General features: G+C 33.8%; 1 protein-coding gene across 1 annotated transcript; it reads left to right on the forward strand.

The window, feature by feature from the left end:
• Nucleotides 1-2,609: 2,609 nt before the first annotated feature.
• On the forward strand, nucleotides 2,610-27,643 carry LOC136830714 (transmembrane protein 179). Its single transcript, XM_067090500.1, has 7 exons — nucleotides 2,610-2,844; nucleotides 5,884-6,060; nucleotides 9,333-9,461; nucleotides 12,429-12,513; nucleotides 18,477-18,628; nucleotides 19,165-19,202; nucleotides 23,546-27,643. Exons 1-6 carry the CDS (start codon nucleotides 2,735-2,737, stop codon nucleotides 19,169-19,171), a joined length of 660 nt encoding a protein of 219 aa, XP_066946601.1. The 5' UTR covers nucleotides 2,610-2,734; the 3' UTR covers nucleotides 19,172-19,202; nucleotides 23,546-27,643.
• The last annotated feature ends 297 nt before the right edge of the window (nucleotides 27,644-27,940 follow it).

Genomic DNA, 27,940 nt, shown 5'->3' on the forward strand with positions numbered 1-27,940 from the left:
ATAGACCTATTTTCGGTGGCCTACATTATACCCTGTACAGAAAACTCGACTACGCCGAAGAAACCTCGGCGCATTTTTTACTTGTTTTTATTCTTCTACAATTCTTTCCTCTCCCTTTTCTCTTATAGACATTCTATTCTGTGGAAGCTTGGTCTTTTAGTATGTTTCCATATAAATGTTTTTGAAACAATAACAATAACGGGGCCAAGAATTCAATATATGAATGAATAATATTCTTCCCGTTTTAAGGAGCCTTTGCTCTTTCTAAAGTTTCTCTTCGGCTTTAATAAAATATAGTCACCTGTAGTGTGTATGTGTATGTATGTATGCTTTTGAATTATCATTTTCCAGTATTAGATGACCTGTACTTTGGTCAGTTAATTGTAAAACAGTCATTTTCCTTTAGACGACTATCTGACTTCTCTAGGATATTACTGTAACTTCTATAATAATAATAATAATAATAATAATAATAATAATAATAATAATAATAATAATAATAATAATAATAATAATAATTTTTCTCCTTCCGTAATTTTACATGGTGAGGGAGCGGCCCCGGAATGTGCTACCTTTCCTGTTTTCAGCAGGTATCGGTGGGATGAGGTTGAAAGACCCACGCCCATCCCGGTAAATGCTCACAATAAGGGGATATGTCAGTATGGTAGCAACGGTCAACGATACACAACAGCACTTTCTTCGCACAATGCTTGAAAGCAACAAAATAAAATGAAAACTGGTATACGCCATTTAAACAATGAAGTTAAGTTCGAAAATGAAGTTTTGTGATCAAGTTGCAATGAAAGCACGCGTGAAATATTACCGTATAGTAAGCAAAGCGGATAGCAGAGTTTGCTTAGGAAGTTGAATTTCAGTTAAAAATACAGGTTATTTATGCTGAATGCTTAACGTTAGGTTACGAGTGTCCTTGTTAAATATATATAGTTTGTAATTGCTATGCTGTGAATTAGACTTGAGAAATTGCTGCCTTTCTTTTAATATAATTGTGTCATAGGCATTAAGACCTGTCCCCCACTGGCTGTCGGCCTAAGAAACAGGAGATCAGCGCCTGCCCTGTGAGCCTACAGAAGCTCAGGAGGACTTTAAATTTAACTTTTAATTGTATGTACGTTATTATTAAATTCTAAAGTCTGTCCGTCACTAGTGATTATGTTAATATCATGCTCTGCTGAATACCATTTAACGTGTCGGATCTAAATATACTTTAATTAATATCTTATATGACACATTTTCCATATTTATCATTTCCTCTAAACTTTAGCGTTTTTCCATACCTCCATTTTGTTCTTATACTCTTCTCTTTAATAAGATCAGTGTTTATCTCTTCATTTCTCATAAGTTTTTCCCTTTCTTTATTTTTCCCCTCGATGCTTGGTTTTGATGAGGGTATTCAGTTTCCCACCCCTCAGCCTCCAAATAATACAAGGTCTGGTATACATGAACATCTTTCATCGGTTTTCTTCAGTATTCCCTAGAATTAATTTACGTTTGTAATATTTTCTGGATGGTAAGTATTGTCCTTTGTATCTATCTGTTTACACTTGCATATTTTGCTATCAAAGATAAGGGGAAAACAGTGTAGGAAGAAATGTTGTGGATCAAGTGTTTGCTTTGTTATGAAGGAATTGTGTGAGAGGCTCATCAGTAAAGGGAACGAGGTGTACGTGATGGATGTGTAACTTGAGAAGGCTTATAACAGAACTTATAAAGGTGTATTGTGGTGTGTGTTGAGGATTATAGTGTAGATAGTAATTTTTTAGAGCAAAATTTATTTATATAAAGAAAGCGAACTTAGTGGTAGACTGTACTGATGGGAAAGTGATTGGCTTGATGACAACGTGGGCCTTACATTAATGTGTATTTCCGTTAAGTATGATTAGTACTTTTATGGACGGGGTGATGATAAAATTCATGGAAAAGACATAAGATATTGTAAGAAGACTGGGATAGATGAAAGAGTGAAGATGAGTTAGTGCAATGGCTGTATGGTTACGACTTGGTTAGGCACGAGAAACAGTTATAACAGAGTACATGGTCTAGGAATGAAAAGAGAATGTGTGATTGATTTTTTTTCCAGAGCCTGAATCTGTGTTTGGTCAGGTTTGCAGAGATGGGCTCGAGTTTTGAAAATGCATGATTTCTAAAAATATAAATATATATATATATATATATATATATATATATATATATATATATATATATATATATATATATATATATATATATTAATTAATCTCCATAAACAGTACTGTACTACAAATGTTAATGACAGGAAAATGTTATCCTTATCCACTACAGCATGTACATTTTGATTATCAGCACATATCTAATCGTCACCGTTGTCGTAAGAGACAAAACAGAGAGCGAAAACGCATTTCACGTATTATATGTATTATTTTAAACTAATCAAATCAATAACGACTTACGGCATTTTTATCACACCATTATGTAACATCCCACCATAGCAATGATAGCATACCGTTGTATTTCAATATAACGTAAGTAGGTTTAAAGAGGTTCAGGTATATGTTACGATCCCATATAATCCCCCATCGGCGCCCTTTGTTTCATTTCGTCTATAACGTGCAGTGTTTTTCTCCAGGCGTCTATAACCTAGTCTTGTGTCAAAACGCAGAAGTTCTTGGTATCGTATTAGGAAAAAACAGCAAAACCTCTCCCATTTCCTTCCTCTGGAGGGCTCGTGTTATTAGAAATGGGGCTGAATAACGTGCTTGTGTGGTCACAAGTGACGACGTACTTATTAGCCCTGTTGTTGGCGCTGTGTATCATTATCCCAGTGTCTTTTCACCTCGTAGATTTCAAGTGAGTAACTTGCTGTTGCTAAGGTAATTAGACTGGTTTTGCTAGATTGTTCGTCGTCTTCAGGTAACTCGTCGGTATTTTACGATTATTTTCTTGCTGTTGTCGTTTTAACTTATATAATTGTGTAAGGTTAGGTTAAATTGTGTAAGGTTAGGTTAGGCTATTTGCTCTTTTCTTCAAGGCTAGCGGAGCGTATTTTTCGGGGAATTTTTTTTTTCAAAATGACTTTCCTACTATGGTATCCTGTGTCTAAATGCAGATCTGCAATTGTGCCTTCGTTTGTGTAATTAGAAGCATGTTAAATATGATAAATGAGTATTTCAGTCAAATCTAAGACACTTTTGTAGGCTAGGCCTCTACCAAAGTTACCACTAATATATTTGGTATTATTCTACTCTAAACCAGTATTGCATTTTGGACTTTAAAATGTCCTTTTCCTATGTTTCAAAATATGCTTTGAAAGTTTTTGACATTCCTTTCATTGCCAAATGAGTAGGCTACTTATAGAGATGACCCCCTCCTTATCGCCTATCGCACAGTTTGGGGGACCACTAGGATGAGGACCTGGCATCCTAAGATAGGTTAGGTTAGATGTAGATGGTTAGGTCATTTACTAGCGAAACGAATGTCTGAAACATTTAAAGCACACAATAAAACAGGAAAATGATATTCTCAAGTCCAAAATGCAATAATTGTTTGAATTTAAATTTGTTTAATAACCAACATTTGGGTCCCTTGGTGTGCAGGAGCTATAATGGTCCTTTGCTTACATAATGTTATGATATTATTGTGTATTGTTCAAGTGTTATTGAATCATTATACTCAGGTCTTTGCTTTAAAATTTGAATGGACTTTGATATCAGAATTAGTCAACCTGATTCAACGGTGGAATTATTAACAGCACTGACCAAACAAATTGCCAGAGGTAACCAGAATCCCTTACTTTCCATTGCATTCGCTCATAAATCAGAATCCAGGACCAAACAAGAAATCATTTTGCACTAAGCAGAGGAACACTCATTTTCAGCCCCTCATATCTCTTATACCAAACCCTGTTGAGCTCTGATCAACCAGCCTTTCACACTTTTAGAGGACATTTTAGTCACAGTAATAATTTCCATGGTTTTGGGTTTAAAGGAATATCAAGTAGAGTATACTTGCCATGTTTCACTATAGAATGTAGCGTATCTGTTATGATCCAATTTTTGAGAGTTGTGAGAATTGTGTGTTATATAAAACTGGGGTTTTATTAGTGCCAGGAGATCACAATAGGTGATATGTTTATAATTATTTTTTAGATGTTTTCATTTGTTTTCTGCGGGTAAGAAATGTTCTGATCTAAGCCATATATAGTCATTTATGGAGTTGGAAGTTGTATAAAATCAATCATTATGAGCTATACTTTTATGTATTTAATTATGAATTTTTGGCTTATAGCTTTATTTTTTGTTTTCTCTTGGGCTGTTGCCCTTGCAATGGCAATTCTTAGTATGTTTAACTGTAACAGGATTAGTAGTCACTTCTTCCCAACTTAATCCTAGTTGTGGTTGCTGTTTTTAATGAGCCTTTTCCAGGTTTTTCTATCTTGTGTCCTCCCTTTGTCTATTATTTTGTTTCTCATCTTCTTGAATGCAATCTCCACTCTCTCTTAGGCCTTCCTTTCCTTTGTGTCTCTACCACTTTCATTTTTATGTCTCCTGCAACAAGTGGCTCATCATCTTGCCACATCATATACCCAACTTAATCTTGACTTTCAAGCCTTCTTTGACACTTCAATGATATGCTAGGTTTCACCTTGGGGTTGGTTTTTGGCAATGTCCTAGCTCACAGTACAAGAAAAGAGTTGTAGAAATAAATGCACATTAAAGAAATGCAGTACAAATTTAAACGCATAGTATATTCTCAGTGATTTCTTGAAAAAAAAATATATATAAAACATAGTGGGCCTAGTCTATACTAGGCTAGGTTACATGCTATAGTACAGTACACCAAGGTTTAGCTAAACTCAGTAAGACTGTTGTGAGAGTCTGACTAGCTGAGACTTACTTGAGTTACACAGCCTATATTAATAGCATTTTGTACTTCCAGTGCTTCATCTTTAAAGAATAGCAGTAGGTATCTGAAAAGCTTCAGTAAATGACCCATTAGCTGCCATATGGACTAGTTCCTCGTTGGGCGAGCAGGTTCCGTTCTCAGCTACCACTCTGTTGGCCGCAAGTTTGAATCTCCAGCCGTCCAATGAAGAATAAGAGGAATTTATTTCTGGTGGTAGAAATTCATTTCTCGCTATAATGTTGTTTGGATTCCACAATAAGCTGTAGGTCCTATTGCTAGGTAACCAAGTGGTTCTTAGCCATGTAAAATAAATCTAATCCTTCAGGCCAGCCCTAGGAGAGCTCTTAATCAGCTCAGTGGTCTGGTTAAACTAAGATATACTTTTGCCATATGGACTAGTAACAGTTACACTTCGTGTAGAAATAGTGGTGTCCAGGCATATAGTATGTTGTAATAACTGATAAATATTTGGAAACTTGAAGGATGTTATTTGCAGTCAGATACTGAACACTGACTGAGGTTATTATATACAGTAACACACTAACACAGCGTAGCTTGCACTAATTTAAGTAACTTGGCCACTGTCAACCAACACAGTAAGGCTAATGGTTGCGCTGGACATTGGTTGCGTATGGGTGCACCACTATACAGCCTTGTTGCTAATAGTAAGTAGCACCATTAAATGTTATGTAATGTGGATTTGCCATGTTTTGTTTCATGCAAATCAAATCTTAGCTGTAAATTCCTGAAATGGTACTTGACCTTCATCAACACAGTAATTAAGTCTTTAAGTGACTGAACATGCAGAGAGAAACAATGTCATTCTCAGATATTTGAAAATACTTAAAAAAAATACTTTGGACAAATAATTTAATAAGGATAGCTAGGTACATGGCTGTAATGGGAGGAAAATAGGGTACTTCACATGTATTTTTAGTATACCTTAGCTTTTTCAATGAGATAACTCAAATTTTCCTTTTTCAGAGGTCACTGTCTCTTGTTCAGCAATGGTACATGGCGCGAATCAGATGGTCAGCTGGTGGTTAACTGGGGCCACCGAGGCTTCTGCACCTATAATATAAGTTGGGCTGGTGTGTCCTTGCTCATCGCCCTCATTCAGGTCTATAGGTTTATTGCACAGATCTGCAGAGGAACAGAGAGGTTAGTAAAAGTTTTTTCTTGAGCTGTTATAATAATATCTATAAATTTACACTTTATTGCTATAAGCTACAATTGAGGCTATTAGCTTTGCAAAGTTGAATCACAGGTTAACTTAATGTATATTAGGGGTCGCTGAAGCTTTCAATTTGGCAATTGTTTCCTTTGTAGGGGATGGAAACAAAGGTATACAGTAACTCAGAGCACCATTCCCATTTTGTAGAATTTAGAGGGTACTATAACATTTACCTTAGCTTCATTTATTGTACTGTTTTTGTGCTAAGAGTGGTATCTGTAGAAGTCAAATTATGTAAAGTATTTACTAGGGTAGTTGTGATTTTAGCTGATTGTCACAGTATTTTGTCAAGCAGCATTGTCTTACCATTGTTTGTTTTCAGCAATATGAAGAACATAAGAAAATTAAAACTGTTATTCATTAGCATAACAGGAATTTTATCCATGTAATTCATTTCATCTTTGCATTGGAATTTTTTCATTATACTTGTGGTACTTGTCATTGTTTGTGCATTGCATAATAATAGTTCAGAGCATAGCAGGATTACTAACGCCTATCTCTGAATAAATTTATAGTAGGGTGTCGTCCATTGCATTGCAAATACTGTACAGTGCCTGTTTATCTAGTTTCAGCAGGCTGCATCAGTTTCTCAGTTCAGAGTTTTCTGTTTTAAATGGTTGTCCTATGAGGGAAACGCACTAAGTTCAGGGTGCCTTTGCTGCTGCTTCGTTTGCAAAATTGGTTTCAATCAACTGGATTTACTGACATTCTGCTCATTAGAGCCTTACGTTTTCCATATCTGCAGTTGTTGATTTTATTACTTGTTTCCTTTAGTTGCAGTTGTGCATTTTTGTAGTCATCTCTCCGATAAAAAAAAATCGGAACTTGGACATGTTACAACTTCCTAGCAGTAGCCTTTTGGTTATGCTGTCATTGCCAGTCATGTACTCATTTTCAAATACTGGTTATGTTGTTTGATGCTTACAGTATATATGATTTTGCTTCTTTCTGTCTATCATACTGATATTGTAATTTATGCATTATTATTTGTATCAGTACAAAATAAAAAGTCTAATACTTTTTTATTTTGAACTTTGTATAGCACAAAATAGAAAACATATTTCATATTCTTGATATATCAGTATAATATTCACAGAATGCTTTTCTCAAAATAAGTACCAAATTTCAAGCAGATTTGCTTTCCACAAAGTAAATTTATAGAGTAGCTGTGGTCATAGCTGAAGACTTCTATTCTTGGAGCAAAATCACTGGTCAAACACCTACACTTCCACGTGGGGAATACCTATAATTATGGTACAGTATTCAAACACCCACGGTCATGACCCCTTTGGCTTAGTCCTGTAAAGGTGGGCAAACAGCTATGATTATAGCCATAATAACCTCACTTCCTAGACTTCATGGCTATATGGGGAACTAATTTGGGTCCTGTTCTCAAAAGAAAAAAAAAGCATTTGTCTATAGCTGCGTGAATTAAACCTGGCTGTGTTTAGATAAAATTCAATTTGTTTGACTATAACAGCATGGAAGATAAGTCAATTATCTCGAAAATACCTTTTGGTCTTTGACCACAAAAAAAACTGAGACAGGTACTGGATAGAGAACATGCACATATCTGACTCTCACTGAGATTGACTTGATATATTGACAACAGGAGACAGGTGTCATGTCAGCTAAGGGAGTCAAGTCTTGTTATCAAAGGAGGTACGTGTCAACTGATTTGTCTTCGGTTGTTCCCAGTTGAGACTGATATTGACAAAGGACTAGATATATTTTTTCCTAGTCTTTGATATACTTTATGAACCAACAATAAAAAGTAGCCTCTCTGCTAATTGCTAGGCTAAGTAAACAAAAAACATACAGATCTGTAACCAGCAATTACACATCTGTCCACAAAACATATAATTGAGGTGAATTATCCCCATTTACAAGAACTTACTATTTTATGCTCTCTCTCTCTTTATTTCTCAAGAAGTTATAACTGTCAAATTGTTGGTAACATTTGACCTGTCTTCTTAGATGCTATGCCGTCATGTCATCCCATGAATGGAATGTTGAGCTCACTTCCAAAACTTTGAGTAGTAGTGATCTCTGCCCATGAGGACTCCTATAAAGCAGCACCTGACATTAGTCTTTTATAGTCTTGTATCCTAGGACCCTTTATGAGCTGCTTATGGAAGCCCTCTTAAGGACCTAAATCTTTATAAGGTCATTACTCCTGCAAATGATTCCCCTGCCAGTGGTTAGAGAACTTCAGTATCGAGACTTAAACACTTCAAAAGAGAGGTTGCAGCCATGCAGTATTCTTATGCTTCCAGCATTTGTAAACTACCTGAGAAGGACAAGACAGTACAGGCAGTCCCCAGTTTACGATAGGGGTTCTGTTCTTATGCGGTGTCGTAAGCTGAAAATCGTCGTAAACTGAAAAATCGTTAAAAATCGTCAAAAATCCTAAGAAAACCTTACTTTTAATGCTCTAGGTGTATGGGAAACGATGTAAACTGCATTTTTATTGATTTTTTCTTAAAAAAAAAATCAAAATTTTGATTATTCTGCCGTTTTGGAGCCATATTTCTTCCGTTGGATTGGCATACAACGCATCGTAACTCTGGAACATGCGTCGTAAATTGGGAAATAATTTCTGATGAATATTTGTGAAAAGTGTCGTAACCTTGGCACGTTGTAAGCCGGACCCGTCATAAACCGGGGACTGCCTGTATAGGCCATGTTCGTAATAAAGGTAGACGTACTAATGAGATAATGTGAAATTATGTTTTTGGCCTATTTTACTCATACTAGCAAGTAGGACATTTGTGACACTGGTTTATATCTGAAGAACATGAATATTGTTTTCAAACTTCTTAATGTTTCTATTGCAGATATTAAAATTTAACCATGATGGTTGATGGAAAGCAAATAGTTTTCCAAAGCTGGCCATTTATTTATTGTCCATCATTATATTTGGGGTGTTAACATTGAAAGGGCTTTCCAACTAAATTGTGACCCAGGTAATGTCAATGCTACTGACATTTTAAGCACCTTTGTGATTTAAATTATGTTATATTTAAGATTTAGATATTTTTGCTAATGTTTCACAATTATCTTTGCAGTAAATTTAAGACTATTTCAATGAAACGTCCTTTGATACTTGGAACTGACCTTAGGTATAGCAGAGAAACTAGCAGAGTAAAGATACCTCCTATATTTTTATATGGTACAGTTAATATTTTTTTTTTTTCAGTTCTTTCCTGAGTGCCTTCTTTGACATACTGCTGAGTCTTTTCATGTCTATGGCAGCCCTTGCTGGTGCACTGATGATTACAATTGGATACCAGACCTGGTGCAATGCCATTATGTTGCGATTTGAAACGTGAGTAGCGATACATACTTTTTTTGTTTAAATAATCCCTGTATTTAAATGTCATATTATAATGATGTACTTGCAGACAGTTAAACCTATCTGATAGACTTTGGTTGGTATCACTGCTTCCATCTGGTTGCATTTAAGTGGGGACACAGACATCGAAAATGTAGATTTTAATGGTTCGTGTTAAATAGAGATTCTGCAGTATTTGGAAATCTGTTTTATGAATGAAAATTGGTGTAAATTTTAGAGTAGGAATATGTGCGATATGTTACAATACAAATTAACTTGTTCATATGATGTTAATTACTTAGTGTACTTTGAAGAGCTGTTGAGATTAAGTTATTTTTGTATATTGCCATAATGAAAATGTGTCCTTACCTTGAGATGCATACTGTATCTTAATTTCATTATTTTTGTACAATATCATAATAAAAGTATTTCCGTGTCCTAAGATACATTTCCTAATTTCACATAATACTTGCCCAAGTATATATGAGTTAAGAATTTTGACTCAGTGGTCCAGGTAAAATATACTTTATAATAATGACGAGTTAATTCCTTAGTTTTTCATAAATGTCCTGAATATAGATAGATATTAATTAAGCCTTTGAAATACTTATGAGAGGAGGCCTTGAAGTGTGTCTGTGGCAAATCACACACTGGCTAGTTATGAGCATAGCAATATTTTTCATTCATATTGGTGGTTATAGTTTCATTATGAAGCTGAATACTGTTACTTTATTTTAGTATGTCAAAAAATGGAAAACTTCAAAATTAAAATGTCAGAGTGACAAGTTGAAGGTGGCCAAAAATTTTCAGATCATCATCAAATTTCAACTGTTGGGAATATAAAGAATTGGAAAAGTAACCCTCCCAATGTACCACCATATTGGAATTTCATTCTGTACTTGCCTTTTTGTTTTTTTTTTTAATAGTTTTACAGAATTAGTACATGTACTATGTACTGTACTTGCTCTTGAAGTAGTGTTATTTAGTTGGATAATGTCTTTTCAGTTATTTTCTTTTTTTTTAAGCAGCTTATTTCAACACCTGCTCAAGTATTCATATATGTGTACCATTTCATTTTTTCTGTTTTCTAGAGTACTGTATATGTTCATGTTCCCTTTTAGTTTTAATGTGAGGCCTGAGGGCCAGGCCTGACAGAAACTGGTAAATAATTATAATCGTTCTTGCGCTTACTCTATTAGCACATCATATGAAGCATACAATAAGAAATATAATTATAAAAGTCCACATTATGCAACTTATATGGTTGGATCCAGCTCTTCCTTTGGTGTAGGATTTGCTGCAGCATTAACGAATGGAACCAGGCAGTTGTATACCCAATATTGTATCTGATTTTACATCAGAATTTCCTGCATTTTGGTCACTAGTTAAGATAATTAAGAAAATAACACCACAGAAATTTGTACTTTTCATTGACTATAGAAGTTCTTGTAAAGTCATTCAAAATTGTTGCTCTAAAGATCCCTTTGTTCAGAAAATTCAGTTTTCATTCCACAAATTATATGGAGCTGGTAGAAATATGTTGAAACATGATAGGTTCCTGTGCATTTAATGAGTACAGTCACTCATCCAACTTTCGAACGAGTTACGTACCAGAAGGCCGTTCGTATCTTGAATTGTTCATAAGTTGGTTCTTATGTTGTGCATAATTTTTGTTGAAGTTTACATTCCCGAGTTAATTGGGAGTCATAGATTATACTACTTTCGCTATATTTTTAAATCGTGCAATATTATAAAGAATTACTTTGGAAGTTAGAAAGACGACAATTAAATTTAGATTCATGCAACATTCAAAGTTTAGTATTTTTTCCATGCTTTGAAAGTTATGAACATTGGAAGTCCACAAAGTAAACATCTATTGACAAAAATATGTACTTAATGTTTCCTATGGAGAGAGGAAATATAGAAAATGGGAATTCATCAAAGAACGAGTTATATCAGGAAGATAAAAAATATAAGTAGGAATTTTTTATGACCATTAACAAGTATTAAGATAGAAATATAAGTAGGAATGTTTTACAAGTATGAACGAGTATTCTCATGATTGTAAGAATGGTAGTTAATCATGAGAATACTCTGGATAATCAGGGAAGGAGTTAAAGGAATAGGTTCTTCTTCCTCATGTTCTGTTCTTTGCAAAAATTCTCACCAGCAGAATAGGCTTGCAGAGCAAAATTTGAACTTACGGGTGGAAAAACGGAGCACTCGGAACAGAACTTTATCTTGTGACCCTGCATGTTGATATCTGAATGTTCTTAAGTAAGGTGGTGACTGTACATTTTACACCTTGTGTTAATTTCAGTGCCATATCTTCTTATGTCTATAGAAATGTAGTAGTCCTTTTAATATACTGTACTGTAAAAAAATCTTAGCCCTTTGAGTAATTTGCTTTCTGTAGCATTCTGTACCTGAAAAAAAATTTCAATCGTCAGAGTACCATTCTTTGTTAAGTTAGGTCAGATCATTCGCATAATGACCTAATCAAATTTTACTATAACTAGTAAAATTTTCACAGTGTTTTGTTGTATGGTATTTAACAGGTAAGTTTACCTATTTTCATTAATGAACAAATGAAGGGTCCAATGTTCTGTTCAAAAGTTGAATTTAAAACTTGGAAAATGTTTATTTTTTATTTCTCAAAAGTATTCCTTTTAAAACCACTTGTGTTGGTCAGTATTTTCCATGTATTTCTTGAGTATATAATGCATTATTGCTTCAATGAAAATAAAATATAAGAAAGAAAGCAAGAATTATATAAGTTACTGGTTAAAGAAAATATCGCTATTGGACAGCGTGGCTGTAACCTTTTGTGGGTAAAGATGATTATTGTCAAACACATCTGATTATGACTGCCAGTTTTCATTAGTTTTGCATTTGCTGTGCTGTAGAGTTCATAGTAAATTGCAAGCCATTTCTTTCTACTCCATACTGAATTGTCCACAGGTGTGAAGATGCAACTACTAACGACATAGACCGAGATGATGGGATCAACACTTCGATGTTTTACATGCAATTTGGGACTGCTCAGGTAAGGAATGTTCATTCAGTATCATTTAAACATTATGCAGTTGTTATTAGTGTCTTGACATATTTTTAGGCTTTAAAAATCAGAGCCACATTTATCAAACCAGCCTGTTTTTGTTATATTTGAAAGTGCCAGGCTTACCTCTCTTTTTTAGTGGTGTCCTTTGATGATTTGTTCTCTCCACTTTTCCTTCTTTTCCTCAATAGCATTTTTCAGATCCCCTCTTGCCCTACTCATTCATGTGCAGAAGATTGTTCCCTTCACATTGTAATTTGTGAAAACATTTTTTTAATCGGAAAGGTTAGCCTTGTGAAATTTAAGAATTCTAACTCAGTGGTTTGGTTAAACTGTCAAATAATAATAATTTTATTGCTGTGAGATTCACAATTTTGTGAAAACAATCTGTGTAATAAAATCCACAATTATATAGTAAATTTTACATAGTAATACATTTACTATATAATTGTGGATTTTATTACACAGTTTTATTGTTATTATTATTATTATTATTATTATTATTATTATTATTATTATTATTATTATTATTATTATTATTATTAAGAGCTTGTTGGCTTGCGCTATGCATGCTGGAACCCGGCACTGCTGTCTCCCCTACCCTCCTGATCCCCTACCTACCCTGCCTCCACCCAGGGCAGACAAACAACTTTGCAGGACGAGGGTGGATGTCTCCCCTCCATTCCCCTACCTACCTCGCCCCTGCCCTTGGCGGACAAACCGGTTTGCCGGGGTTGGGTAGCTGTGACATGTTCCCCCTACTGTCACCTGGGGGAAGACAAACAAGATCCACTCGGATGTTATTATTATTATTATTATTATTATTATTATTATTATTATTATTAAATTTTGTTATCCAAATGTAACATGCTGGAAGACTTACATAAATTTTGAATGTTATTTTAATAATAATAATGATAATACTGTAATAATAGTAATAATCGTTATTAAAGCATGTCCACACTGACATTCCAAGCATCAGCATCTTTTAAACAGACCCAGGAGATCTATTTTATGGTATTCAGTAAGGGAGATGAAGGATCTCTGGTACTGAGTGCACTAACATTATGGTAGCCAAACATAATAAGGGTGCTTATGCCTTGCCAGGTCAGTATGAATTCAAGAGGCTCAGTCACTAATGACATCAATGAAAGTTCATCATTGAAATAGGCTCATGGAAGATGACCAAACGAAAAGTGTTCCAGTAAGGTTTCGAAAAGCATTTTGACCATTAATGGGAAAAGGTACAGTATAGGGTCCATAAAGTTCTTGAGATTCAGAGAAAAGAACAGGATTCCAACAGTGTTAGACATCGTGGGGGGGGTGCCATGAGTGCAACTCGTGGGGTGCACTGTAGGCATTGCTCAACATTCTTTGCAATGTTCCTTTGGCCCATAGCTGCATCCCCTTTCATAACTTTCTTATCTTTTACTGTGCCTCCTTACATATCTTTCTTCCATCTTACTTTCCACCTTCTCCTAACAGTTGCTTCATGGAGCAACTGCGAGGTTTTCCTCCTGTTACACCTTTCAAACCATTTTACTTTTGATTTCTCTTTCAGTGCTGAAAGGCCTCTTAGGTTCCAGCACTTGACATTTGGCCAAAATTTTACATAAGAAATCTTGATATTGAAGATAACACCAATGTAATTAAACACTTACAATCATTTTATAAAACATTACTGATGCATACTAAATGAGCTGCTGTTTTGAATGAGCTTTTTCTTGGTGTTTCTAACACTCAGTCAGCAGCTCACCTCATAATTTATTTTGACAGGTTTTAGACTTGAGTGACATTTCTATCTGTATGTATGGCAGCACTTGCTGGGTGTGGATTTTCACAGATTTTTGTGGACTGATATATGTATTTTTTAGTTGATTCTTTTGCCTGAAAGAAAGTGCTAGCCTTCAGTTATGTTGTATCATGAAAATGTTGTATTTGCTCTTCCAAAGTGCACCTTCACTTATGTTGTGTCATGAAAATGTTGCTCTTCTTGCTTTTCCAATGAAATGTTGTACCATGAAAATGTTGCTCTCTCTTGCTCTTCCAAAGTGCTAGCCTTCAGTTATGTTGTATCATGAAAATGTTGCTCTCTCTTGCTCTTCCAAAGTGCTAGCCTTCAGTTATGTTGTGTCATGAAAATGTTGCTCTCTCTTGCTCTTCCAAAGTGCTAGCCTTCAGTGATGTTGTATCATGAAAATGTTGCTCTCTCTTGCTCTTCCAAAGTGCTAGCCTTCAGTTATGTTGTGTCATGAAAATGTTGCTCTCTGCTCTTCCAAAGTGCTAGCCTTCAGTGATGTTTTGTTGCAGCTCTTCAAAAGTGCAGCCTTCAGTTATGTTGTGTCATTTCTCTTTGCTCTTCAAAGTGCTAGCCTTCAGTTATGTTGTGTCATGAAAATGTTGCTCTCTCTTGCTCTTCCAAAGTGCTAAGTTATGTTGTATCATAAAAATGTTGCCTCTTGCTCTTCCAAGTGCTATTCATATGTTTACAGAAAATGTTGCTCTCTCTTGGAAAAGCCTTCACTATAAAATGTTGCTCTCTCTTGCTCTTCCAAAGTGCTATGCCTTCATGTTGCTCTCTCTTGCAAAGTGCTTGCCTTCAGTTATGTTGTGTCATGAAAATGTTGCTCTCTCTTGCTCTTCAAAGTGCTAGCCTTCAGTTATGTTGCTCTCTTGCTCTTCCAAAGTGCTGCCTTCAGTTATGTTGTGTCATGAAAATGTTGCTCTCTCTTGCTCTTCCAAAGTGCTTTCAGTGATGTTGTATCATGAAAATGTTGCTCTCTCTTGCTCTTCCATAAATACGGGTGGTGACTGACATAGTATCTGCCTTCCAGTTTTTATATTGCCATTCTAGTGTTTTTGTTCAGTAACAGGGTTTGTTTTCTTTCTCATATTTTATAAAAAATTAGTTGCTACAAATGCCACGTAAGCATGATTGCAGATCGTTTATTACGGATAGTTTCGAAAAAAATACAATGATGTATGAAAAGAAAGTATTGTATTTGTTTCTCACTTATTTGTTTCTCACTGTGTAAGCATTGTGGGCCTCATTGTGAATCACTACTACTCCTAAGGTCTTTATAATAAGTTTCAGTAATATTCATTTGAACTTGTGCTAACAGCCCGTGCATTTGTTGGTGATCACCCATTTAAGTCTTATAGACCCCTGTTGTTCAAATTAACCAATCAAGAAACCAGCAGTGCAGCTAATGCCTTACATTATTGTTGAACTTTACTAATTGGAAGATCTGTGTTGTAGGGGCTCACTGCTTTTGGCTTTTGGCCTTATCATTTTTGATCATTGTGCATACTGGTGTTGTTTGTTGCATATTCTGGTGTGCTCTCTATCTTTTTCGTTTTCTTTTCCAAGGCAGGGCCATTAACTCTGCACTTAATCTTCCTCCTTTATCCAGGCAAAGAATTGGCATGAATACAGTACATCAACTTGCATAGCAAAATTTTAAAATATAACTAGTTGTTGATTTATCTTTGTTTTTATTCTTGCTGTTTTATTAACAGTATTCTCCACCAAAATATAGCATTTTCATTCCAAAAAGTAAAGTGCAACCCTGTTTACTGGAATGGGGGTTAAGTCACATTTGAAGCTCATGCCAGTTTAATACTAAAATGTAACGGTGTTTTGTTTTAGATGTACCTGACACATACAAATATACATCTTGATAAAAAGAGAAGTACATTTAGAACAAAAAATTTAGTGTATGTACAGTACTTGTAATTGTCAGTGACAAGTTAAGTCTTGTGGTGTGATTTGAACCCACACACGATGGTTTGGATTGAAGTTAAGCTAAGTCACTCAGCCGCTTAGAAGGTTATAAGTTTATTTCAACTCAAACATGCATATATTTCATTTTTCAAAGTTAGATACATTTTTGATTGATGGAAAAGACCCATGCTCACAATCCTGGCATAGTATTTTTGTATTTAGTGAATTAAAGGCTGTATCCTTATCTTTGGATACCTTATTGTTTATGAAGAGTCTGCCCACTCTGTGCTATATGTTGATAGATCCAAATCTTCGTCAGGTGCAGGACTTGTAACCATATCACCCAACAAAACATATCAGTTTTCATTGCCTAAAAATGTTTCTGTTTTCACAGCAGAATTATCTGCAAAAGGATCAGCCACTGAAATGATTAAAAATATACCATTGCAAAAATATGTAATTTTTAGCGGCTAGAATTTCACTTCACAAATTACATGGGATGGTAAGCTTATAGACAAATGTTGGATTTCTGTCCATGTAGGCATTAAAAGAAATAAGGACAAATAAAACAACCAAGGCTGCAATTTCTGTGACAAGATCACTTGCAGGTATTCCTGTTAGTGACTATATAACATCTTTAAAACCCATTAACGTCAGTAGATGGCTGAATAAATGGAGCAATGAACATGATTGTAACAAATTAAAGAAGTCAAACACTGTTGAAATCTTAAATTCATCTTATCAAAAGGATAGACATGCAGAGTTAATTTTGACTCGTGTTAGAATTGGCCACTTTTGTGTGACCTACTGTATAGATATTTGATGAACAATCCACATTATCCAGTCCCTATATGTACAGACTGTAGAGTAACAGTAGCTGTTAAACAATTTTTGCTTGAATGTCCAAAATATAATTGACAATGGATGTCAAGTTTTGGAAATAAATCAGTTACAGAAAGTTTATCATATTTCAGGGAACATGATTATAAAATTTTTAGGATGTAATTTAATAAATAAAATTGAAATTATCATTAATAAAAACAAACCCTTTGGGCCAGTCCTGATAGAGCTAAATAAATTAGCTTAGTGGTCCAGTTAACCTGTTAAAAATAATGTTTATTTATTCTTTATTTTTTTTCTCTTCATAAATTACACTAATATATTTACCTTTATATATAATACCAAATACTATAGGTTTTGCTTTTCAGATGATTGTGTTGTCAAGATCATATTATATGCAGGTCTTTTGCCATAAAAGCAGGCATGTTGGTGGAGAGGGAGAGTGTGTGTGTGCATCATTTTGTCCATCCTGTATCCATCATCATCCTTGCCGTTATCTTTCCTCCCACTTCTGTTGCCCACTTTAGTATGGAATGGCACCACCATTGTGATTCTGTAGGGTGTTAGAGGTGAACTTAGTGAAGGCTTTAAATCTCTACAAGGTCCCTAGTCCTGGTCCTCACATCTCGAGAACATTTTGTCGATTTGGCCCCATGATACTTGTATTTTATATAAGTAACTTACCAAGTAATTACATTGCTATAGTTGCTATTGCAGTGTAATTACTTGCTAAGTATACTGTATATATAAAACTTTATTTTATCATAAAAGTGTCATTTTTATTCCTTTATGTAAAATTTGGTGATTGGAAGAAGAAATAATTGTATTATATTACACTTATATTTTTCTCCTTATCTCGTTTTCTCTTCAAGTATTACACTGCCATCTTAACAGTATCTTTTAATTATTTAATAATTCAGTGTATGGTAGTAACAGTGTATGTTTTGTTAGTTATTGGGATTTTTTTTTTTTTATGTATTCTGAATTTGATATACTGTATAGTTTATTGCTGTTTTGTGCCTCTTAGTGTACTGTTAATCACAGTACTGTAGCATTTTCTTTTGTTTTTATTTTCTTTTATTGTTTTATGTATTTATTTTTTATTTATTTGTTAATTTCTCTGTTTTTCTTATAACTGATCCTCTCTTCGTACATTTCTCATTACCTTCTGTTACTTCTTTCGAATGAACACCATATTCTCTGGAAACTTGAATATTAAGTCAGTGGTCCCTGTGGGCTTGTTCCATATGAATAGGCTTCATCTGAATAATAATAATAATAATAATAATAATAATAATAATAATAATAATAATAATATTGTTGCAACTCGTTAGTTTGATTTTACAGTTTTTAGTTGCATAAAACTATTGCCTTTTGTTTCTTGCAGTTTGGAGCCTGGACTTCATGGGTTTGCTGGGTTGGTCTCTCCATGTTTTCGATGTTGAAAGTATGCAAATACCACCAACAGGAAAATATTAGAGTTTCAATGGCACGAGAACGAGCGAGACTTGTCGGAGACAGACATTCACCCCTGAGGGAGTAAGATTTTTCAGTGTTCTGTATTGCGAGAATCTTTAGTCTTACTTGGATATATTTGCTCTTAAGGTTAATGTTAAGAAAGGAAAAACTGTCACGGTTCTTGGATGTCACAATTTCATCAGGCATTTTTTCCCTCATAATCATTACCAGTACAGTACTCCACATATTTTGGGATGTATACAGAGTAACCAAAAGGAGAATCTATCCATTTTTAGGAGTGATCGATATATTTGAGGCTTTTTATTTTTTTTTTTCACTTGTAGAATTTAAGTAAATGTTTTGTGCAGTGGAGTTTACCACATCCTGGAATTTGCGGTGATCGCAAACTCACTGTGGATTCAAATATAGGATTTAGTTTTTTATATGAAAAGCAGGCTTATATTCTTCTAGTAGTTTTACAATAGAAATCAATCTTTTATGCAGCTTTGAGGCAAAAGTCTTAGCTTGTTTTAAATGTTTTGTTCAAGATGAGTTGTCTTAAGAGCAGTTATTTTATTTAAATGTCATGATAATAATTCAGCTTACTTTATTTACAGATTGTAATCACTATTCTTTAAATTTTGGAAGCAGCCATGTAAGTCCACTTGATAAGATAGTTAATTGCTTTGTTTTGCCTTGTATGAACCCATGTTGGTGGTAATTAGATTCTGTACTAAATTATTGTTTGGACTAAAACCCTTTTGTTATGAATTGCTTGTAATTAACATGAGTGATACCTGAGCATAAATTGCTTGTACAAAAGGTAAGCCTAATTGACATTGGTAGTTACAGTATTTGTAGGGTGTATGTGAAGATGTCAGAGAATGTTACTGACCTATTAACAGTTGATCATGAGAGTAATCTACCCGATTGTTTTATTACCAAAAATGTTACTTCTTACTGTGTGTGGTCTATGAAATTGTGGTGATAGTTGCTTTAGGTATTGTAAAGAGGGCTCTGACACCTGTATTGCATAAAGATAGTTTTGTCATCCTATGCTTCATCGGAAGCCTGCTCCTCACATTGCATCTTATGTTATTTTATGATGAATTGTATTAGTTTTTGTAAAAGGATGCTAGAAATGAAGATATACTGTGCTTGAAGGTTTGCAAATTGTGGTAATGTGTTGAGGGATTTACGACAAATGGTAGCTTATGAATGCAGGTCAAGTAACATTTCTACCTGATTCCGTATTTTGCGGTTTTCATGAATTTTTTTACAAGTGGTTTTTTTTGTTCAGTTGGTCTAAACTGGCAGCTTAGAAAACTTATGTTTAATGTTGATGCTAAACTTGGTGTGACTGGAAGAGTATCTGAAAATTGTTTGTAAAAGGAAAATGTGTCTAACAAAATCACGGAAAACAAAAACGTCCAATGAAGGCTGATAATTTGATGGTCTAAATAAGGTAGTTGTTACCCCCTTTTGTGTTGGGCACCTTATCGGACATTCAAAACTAAAATTTTTCCCTGATATGTTTAGATTTTGTTTATGCTGAACACCATTCACTTTTGAATTACTTCCCTCTACCGGTATGTAATTATTATGGACCATACTCTCCAGAAAAGGTTACAAGTGATTAATGTCATCAGGTTTTTATTATAGCGAGACTTCAAGAACTGCAAAAGATTGTGATGCTTTAAGTTTAATAGGGAAAGCTTTAGTTGGTAGAAACGGTTAGCTTTTAAAAATTGTTTCTAATATTTTATTTTGGTCATTATAGCCATATTATGGCACTAAAGCTTCAATACAATACTTCTGATGTCTGGTTTATGTTTTATAATAAATATACAGTACCTAGCTTTTTCATTAACATTATAATATTATGGTCCCTTTGCATAAATAAGTACCATTTGTAAACAATCTGTAGGAAGATTTTGGGTGAAAATTTGCATTTTACCTAATGCTGTTTGCAGCAGTGAAATAACTGAAAAGGAGTATGTGCTTAAACTCTCTCTGTGTGATGCTGCATTTTGTGTTAAATAAGTTGGCCGTAGCTGGTAAAAAGAGGTTTGGCTGATTGATAGTATTATATGATTATATGTACTTTTATTCAAACTTTTACTGTAGTTTCCTTAATTAATGTTAGGTTCAGTAGTTACTAGTGTATAGTGTTGATAAAAGGAATCTAGCTTGAGGTGCTCTTGACAGTGACTTCTGTTTTAGGAAGTACCATTGGCCCTGTTTATACAGATTTCAAAATCCCATTGTGAGTTAACATATAGGAACTATCATAAGCAAAATTGCATATCTAAGTAAAAAATATAGGTACATTCCACCCGTCGGTCTATATACTACAGTTGAAAAACAGACATTAAACATAGATATTAAACACAACATAGATCAGTATGAAAAATAGTAGATTAGGAAAAACATGTAAGTAAAGGTGATCGAAATGTTTGGAGACATGTTCATGACGTCCATAACATTTCAAAACACCCGAATACAGTTACACACTGATGCTTATTCTTTTTAAAAATCTGCAGTTCAGTATTCACTCGAATATTTATAAGGCATCCAGTCCTCCAAATTTTTTAGGAAGTGGTTCAGTGTAGTGTTAAAAGTAGAGTAACATATTACGAAATATTAGAATATTGTAAGTAACCCACACCTCGAATACTCATTGTAGACAGCACCTCTCCTGGTAACACAAAACCGCATCCTTTAACAAGTCATACGAAGCAGCAGTGTTATGATGCCTTTTTTTTTTTTTTGAAGAGTGAATGTCAGAATATGTTTTAGCAAATTTGTTATTATGTGGAGAATAAAATTAATGAATTAATCTTACATACTAATATCAAATTAATACAGTATCATATACCAGATGATTGTACAGTATATGCAGGGCTAAGTGTATTTCTGATTTTCAGGGTTTCAGGAACTTGAATCTCGTAAGTTCTATGTGTGAACTCTACATTATCAGTTACATGTTTTTTATATAAATTTCAGCACTCGTTCTCGGAATTTTCAAAAATCTTTCTGAAAGTATTTTGATATTGGTTGCTTTTACATTAAAGAGTAAGTTCATTATGTCTAGGATACTTTTCATTTATGAACTCTGCTATTTTATTATGTTCTAAGTTTTTTCTCTACTAAATTGAATTCTCTATAATACTGTACGTACATAAGAAATGTAAATCCATCAACCAAACATTTCCTTACATTCATTTGGATTTTATTTGCATTTTTGCACAATTTTCTGTTTTCTGCTACAAAATCGAATGCTAGTGCCTTTTGTCACCACTACATTATAATAAGTTACAGTAAAAAAAAAAAAACTGAGTGGCAGGGCTTATTAGGAAGAAGACAACATAAGTTCATCAGATATGTCAAAAGTTGAGTCTGGATCCACTCATACTTATCGAGCTGGTTAAGACTGAAGACCAAGTTGTGCACATGAAAATTAATTCTAAAGTACTACCAGGTCCAAAGTCCAGGTCTACATAATGTTCTTGTCACTTCTGTTAATGTTCTTAGTTTACATAGTTAAAAACTTATAATTTTGCATCATTATTCCATACTTCAGCTTGCCATTAGTATAGACCTCATCAGTTCAAGATATATCGCATTACATATTTGTATCATATGCTCTGAGACTCAGTTTGTTCAAGACTTTTTCTGATTTAAAGTTAGAGGATTTATTCAGTTTACATTTTTTTGTCTGGTTGTACGTAGTGTCATAACATATGTTGCCATATGTTTGAATTTTTGCTGTCATAATGTGCTTACTCTTTAACACATCTTTGAGTCACAGTCTTTGATGAACTCAGAAAATGTTGCTTTCACACACAGGTAAATTATAGCTTTTATTACTAGTCATGGTCAAAGTCAAATAGTTACTACTGTACATCGTTAGCTGGGCTACCTGTAGATTTCATTTTTTGTTATTCCTCTGCATCATTTGGTGGTCTCATTATGCTGATGCTTCTTACAGTATGTATCCTGCACTAACAAAGCATCCCGAGTCCTTGCATTTTAGTCATCCTTTTCCAAGATGCATGAATTTTGAAGCTAGTTCTTATTACATTTTTATGCATCTGAGTTACAGCTTAAGTGGTGGCTCTTGTAAATAATAATTTTTTGTGGTAGTCACAGAGTATGTGTAAGTTCTTCATCTGCTAGTGATTTGTTTTTTTTTGAAAGGCTTTCAGTAGTTTGCTGTAGCATTCTATTACTAAGTTATCTCAACAAGTTTCATTTGCATGATAACACGAACTGCGTAGAATTTAATGTGCTATTCTCTCTCTTCAAAAGCCTGAATGAAGTTTAGTTTATGTTTGGAGTAGATGAGTTTTTGAATAACCATGCCTTATTTTACTGTTTTATTTGGGCTATTCTTGTTTCAGCTTTCAAGAAATTCTAAAAGGGCCAAGGTTTTTAATAATCATCCATCTTCTGTGGTATAAAATATTAAATATATGTGCAATATTTTGCTTAGAACTGCCACACTTAGTACTTTTGACTTGAAGAGAAGCAATGTAAGGTGATGTAATATTGTACAACAACTAAAATAGCTTATAGATACTTTTATAGTTAATGAAGACAATAAGCAATATTGTACTTGTATTATATGACAAATTTGCTAGAGGAAATAGAGAATAGGAAAGAAAATACAGTAAATGAAATTAAGTCTGTTTTGTTAACTTATCGGTTATCCTGTGTCTAAGGACGAAGGACTGGTGTCGTGCCAGACATGTTCCCAGATCTTTTTCGTCACAATACCTTTAATTGATGTACATGTGTACTTAATCATAAATCAATTTGCAGCCATTTCTAAATTTTTTTCTGCATTTTAACATAGACCTTGTGATTTTATTATAATTTTTGTGTAGTTGTGCCCGATTAATTTTTCAAAACAGTTGACGTGACACTGTGTCTTTCTATTTTCTGTGTCATCTTCCCTCTAGGCTGTTGAACAAATTTAACTTTCTCCTCCTCCAGTTTTCACATCTCATTCAAGACAGATCCTTTGCACCAGCCTTAGCAAGAGGAGAAGATGTTTGACGTCATGTGGTTAAACTGTTATCTAGTTATCGTAATGGATTACAGCCTTCCCTGCTTAGTGATGGTTATAGATCAGTATCTGGTGGCAGACTTGTTAAAATAAAAAGTGATACTTTCCCTTGAATTTGTACTTGGAATATTATCTTTGCAGTATTGGTACACCCTGTACAGTACTACTTGTACAGTATACATGATGAATATTAAGAGAGAACTGTTATCATCATCACTACTGTCAAATTATCATCATTCTCACTTTTATTGTTACTTGCACTATCACTGGGATCTACTTTCAGCAGAAGAAATATTGATTTCTTCATCCGTCTTTCTCATGCTCGGTTTACCAAGTTCAGAAAGAAGATAAAAGCACAAGAAATTATATATTGAGGTACATGAGTCTTTATTTAGTGAAAAAATTAGAAATGTTGTCATGTGTTTGTAAAGGTATTTCATACATGCATACATTCCTTAACAAGCTTCCTGGGGAATGTTGCTCACCATGAGTTGCAAATCTGTTTGATTATTGCTGCTGTACAACTAATGTAGAGTTAGCCTTTTTTTCCACATTATTGGTAAACATTGAAGTGTTCAAGAAAAGTACTGACTTTTCTTCTTTTTTATAAAGCACAGTGTATTTCCTTTTGGACATTAGCAATGGGTAGAAACCTTGTAACATCTCTTTTGTAAATTGGTAAAGACTTGTTTATCAGTTGCCCATTCTTGAAAATTTTTTGGCCATGTGTCTTCCTAGTGTTTACTCTTTAAAACGTATTCAATACCTGTACAGTAGTTTCAAAGGTTATCTTCCATGTGAGGAATTTCACAGTTGTCATTAAGAGAAGTACAGTATTGAGTAACTGCAGTTTTTTTAACACTTGTTTACTTTTATATTTTTTATGTTTTTAAGTAGAGAAAGCCATTTCATTTATATTTTCATGTCATTAACCATTTATGTTAATTGTTTAGGTATTTATAGCTTTCATTATTTCATATAAAACTTTGAATTATATAGAATATATATTGTATACTGTACCCACATTCATGCACTCTACATAGATTTCATGGGAAGAAGAGATTTTGATAGGGTTGATTTGACTGATTTGACTATACTGTATACGATTCCTCATACTTGCTCCCTCCAACAGTGTGAACGCAGTACATTATAATACAGTATTTTGAAACATACTGTAGTGTACGTACAAAAACTAAACTTAAATTCTCAGATCATTCAATGGGTCATTCTCTTGAAAAAGTGGGGCGTTAAAATTATTTCATTCAGGTTGCACTACTGTGTCCTCTTGTCTTTGAAATTGCTTCAGTATAAATGAACCTTGAGTCAAGAATTTATTGGGCAGTTTAATGTGTTATTGAATTTTTTCATGTCTGATAGAAATTTGTTTCAAGATTATAAGTGAGGATTCCATATGTTTGTAGTATTTTGGCAATATTCCATTAATAAGATAGATTATCCCCTTACAAGAAAGTAGTTTACTGTAACCGTGCCATAGTGCTAATTATTACATCATCTTATTATTGGTGGAAGATTTAAATAAATTGTATATATGATACTGTGCAAATGATGTTCATTATTTAAAAACTATCAACATTGACCCAAGGAAATTCCTAATTATGGCTAATGTATGGTGCAAGCAACATTGACATTTGCTTCTGTACCATTTTTGTGATGGCACCTGTCATTTGTTTTAGCTTCATTTTAATTATGCTTCATTGTGGCCACTTGATGTTTTCCATGACAAAAAAATAGATTTTACTGTTTTCTTTGCCTAATTATAATGCTAAACTATTCATATGCTGTATTTATGATTTTCTGTTTCACCAAAGAAGACATATAATGCTGTAATAATGTACTTTGAATAGCAATGTGTAGTGAGACATATGCAACAAAAAGTATATGCTGTATTCAGTGAGGGATGGAAACCTTCCAATTTTGGGTTTATGCTACAGTATCTCTAGATAGAAAAACCTGGTTATCATTACCTAATGCGACTTCTGTGTTAACAGCATGATTTTTTGCAAATATGCTTTTAAAGTTTGTTAAATATACACCTTCCCAAAAGTTTTGTAATTATCAGAGTACTAGAAGTGCCTTAGAAGCACTGAAAAATTAATGTAAAAAAGATTTCCTGTGTTCAGAAGATCAAATGGATTCTCCATAAATATTTTGAAGCTGGTGTAGATTTTGAAGTGCATAGGATCCATGGTTGTGCATGCATTAAAGGAAATAAAGGTGCAGAAAAAAAACATGGCTAAATCTGCAGATGTTATGATTACATCAAACGTCAGTATTCCATAAATGATTATTTGACCAGCTGGAGTCTGTTAGAGGAATATATGACAGGAGTGATGTAGATAAAAATATGTAAAGCCTTTTTAAACCCACAGTTGGGTAGTGGTAGGTACCAGTACATAAAGAAAAGCATGTGGAAGTGGTATTATCCCTTCTGATAATTGGCCACACCAATTGAACATTCTTACGCAATGGGCACCCCTCATGATCAATTCTCATGTATAGAGAATGCAGCACTTTGTAATGTACAACATTAACAGTAAAACATACTTAGTGAGAATACTTAAATTTCAGTGGCTTAATGACAAGATTGGACACAAATCAGTCAAAGAAATTTTGTCTATCTTCAAATTTACAGTCTAGTTGTGTTCTTGCAAAGGTGAAGTTTAATATATTGGACAGAATATTGTACAGTAATTACTTTTATTCTTTTTTACGTAAACAAGCCTTTCAGTCCAGCACTGTGGAAATTAATTTTTTAACTTGCTAGTCTGGTTAAATGACCTTTTATAACTAACAAAAGAGCATTCAGTTTCATTTCATTGCTTTGAGCCAACCTGTACATGGCCTGGCATGTGAAAGTAATAGTAACAGGATAAAAGTAGCTTGTCTCATTTGAGTGTATTGTATAAATTTAGTTCTTTAATTCTAACACAGATGTTGAAATTTAAGTGGCTGAGGTTAAAGTTCATTTCATTTTGTTGTAATAGCTTCTATTTCTGTCTTAGTATTTGTGCTGTCAGCCACATGGAAAAAGATTTCTTGAAACTAGTTTTCTGACTTTGTATTATCAGACTACTAAATATATTTTGTTATTGTAGTTTTTATATTTAACACTACAATATTTAAAGGTATGAAGAGTAAGCTGCCTTCTACAGTAAAATATATCCTTCGTACAGATTTCTTTTTTCTTAGATGCCCTGATTTGGTAAGCCTAAGTTTATAGCATTGTTAGAAGTTCAAGGTAAAGGACGTCCTTATCGACCATATTGTACCCAGACTTTACCTTTATAGATTTTTATTCATCGTGTTGAGTGAGATATGAGTGCGTGAATTCAATAAACTTACCAGAACTCTATAGATATTACCTGGTTTTGGGTGAAAGACCCAAATTGTATATAGTCAAAATACCCTCATGATATATACAGTACCCTTAATTGATGTCTTTGTCAGCTCTAAATTCGAGCATTTATCATTTGCTGACTTTGGTGAATAATGATTTCAATAAATTTTGTGAACTTAAATTTTTTCCACAAGATTTTCACTTTCTGTCAATTTTTCTTAAAGTTTTACATAGTTATTCAGTGTTCAGCAAACCCAGATGATTGTAAGATGAATTCTTGTACTGTATTTTATGAGTCCACTGTATAGAAAATAGATTATCCACATATTTTACTATGAAATAATGATCAAGTGCTTGAATGAAATTTTTGTGTCGTGTCTATTTTTGTTCCTGAAACAGAGAAGTAATGAGGATGTGTATTCCCATGATTTCGAACTGAATTGTCTTGGATCTATAAGACATGTATTCTTTTTCAATGTATGGGACTGTAATGATGTATTTTTATATCAATTAGTCATTAATTTATCCCTTGTAAATTTGGAACCATTAGGTATAATAAGGCTTGTACACAGTAACAGAATTTTCACAATGAAGTACATTGGTCTTAGTTTTTGTACTATTGTAGCTTGTAATTTTGTATTGAAGAAAATATAGTCTTAAATGCTGAGGGTCAAATTGTTTTTAACCTCAAGTATCTTTTAGTATTTTTGTGTGTATCTTTTTAACACTGCTTTTGGATAAAATGAATAAGTATTGATATACAAATGATGGTAATTATCCCTAGGATTGGAATAATATAATTTTCTTCCGGAATTAAGTCATTTGCTGATTAATATAATTTAAAGACCCCTACATCATATGTTAACAACAGCTGGTCAGATTTTCAAGTTTCTCAGAGTGCAAATCAGCTCATACATTTATATACATTATTAATTTCACCCCTTGTTAACAATTGAGTACTGTT

This window comes from Macrobrachium rosenbergii, chromosome 47, assembly GCF_040412425.1.
Source record: "Macrobrachium rosenbergii isolate ZJJX-2024 chromosome 47, ASM4041242v1, whole genome shotgun sequence".
NCBI lineage: Eukaryota > Metazoa > Arthropoda > Malacostraca > Decapoda > Palaemonidae > Macrobrachium > Macrobrachium rosenbergii.

What these genes read in the sequence shown, in the direction of transcription:
- LOC136830714 (XM_067090500.1), top strand. Translation starts at nt 2,735, where the DNA reads ATGGGGCTGAATAACGTGCTTGTGTGGTCACAAGTGACGACGTACTTA. An exon ending in ATCTGCAGAGGAACAGAGAG is followed by an intron (nt 6,061 to 9,332) that starts GTTAGTAAAAGT and finishes TTTTTTTTTCAG; the next exon opens with TTCTTTCCTGAGTGCCTTCT. An exon ending in TGCAATTTGGGACTGCTCAG is followed by an intron (nt 12,514 to 18,476) that starts GTAAGGAATGTT and finishes TGTTTCTTGCAG; the next exon opens with TTTGGAGCCTGGACTTCATG.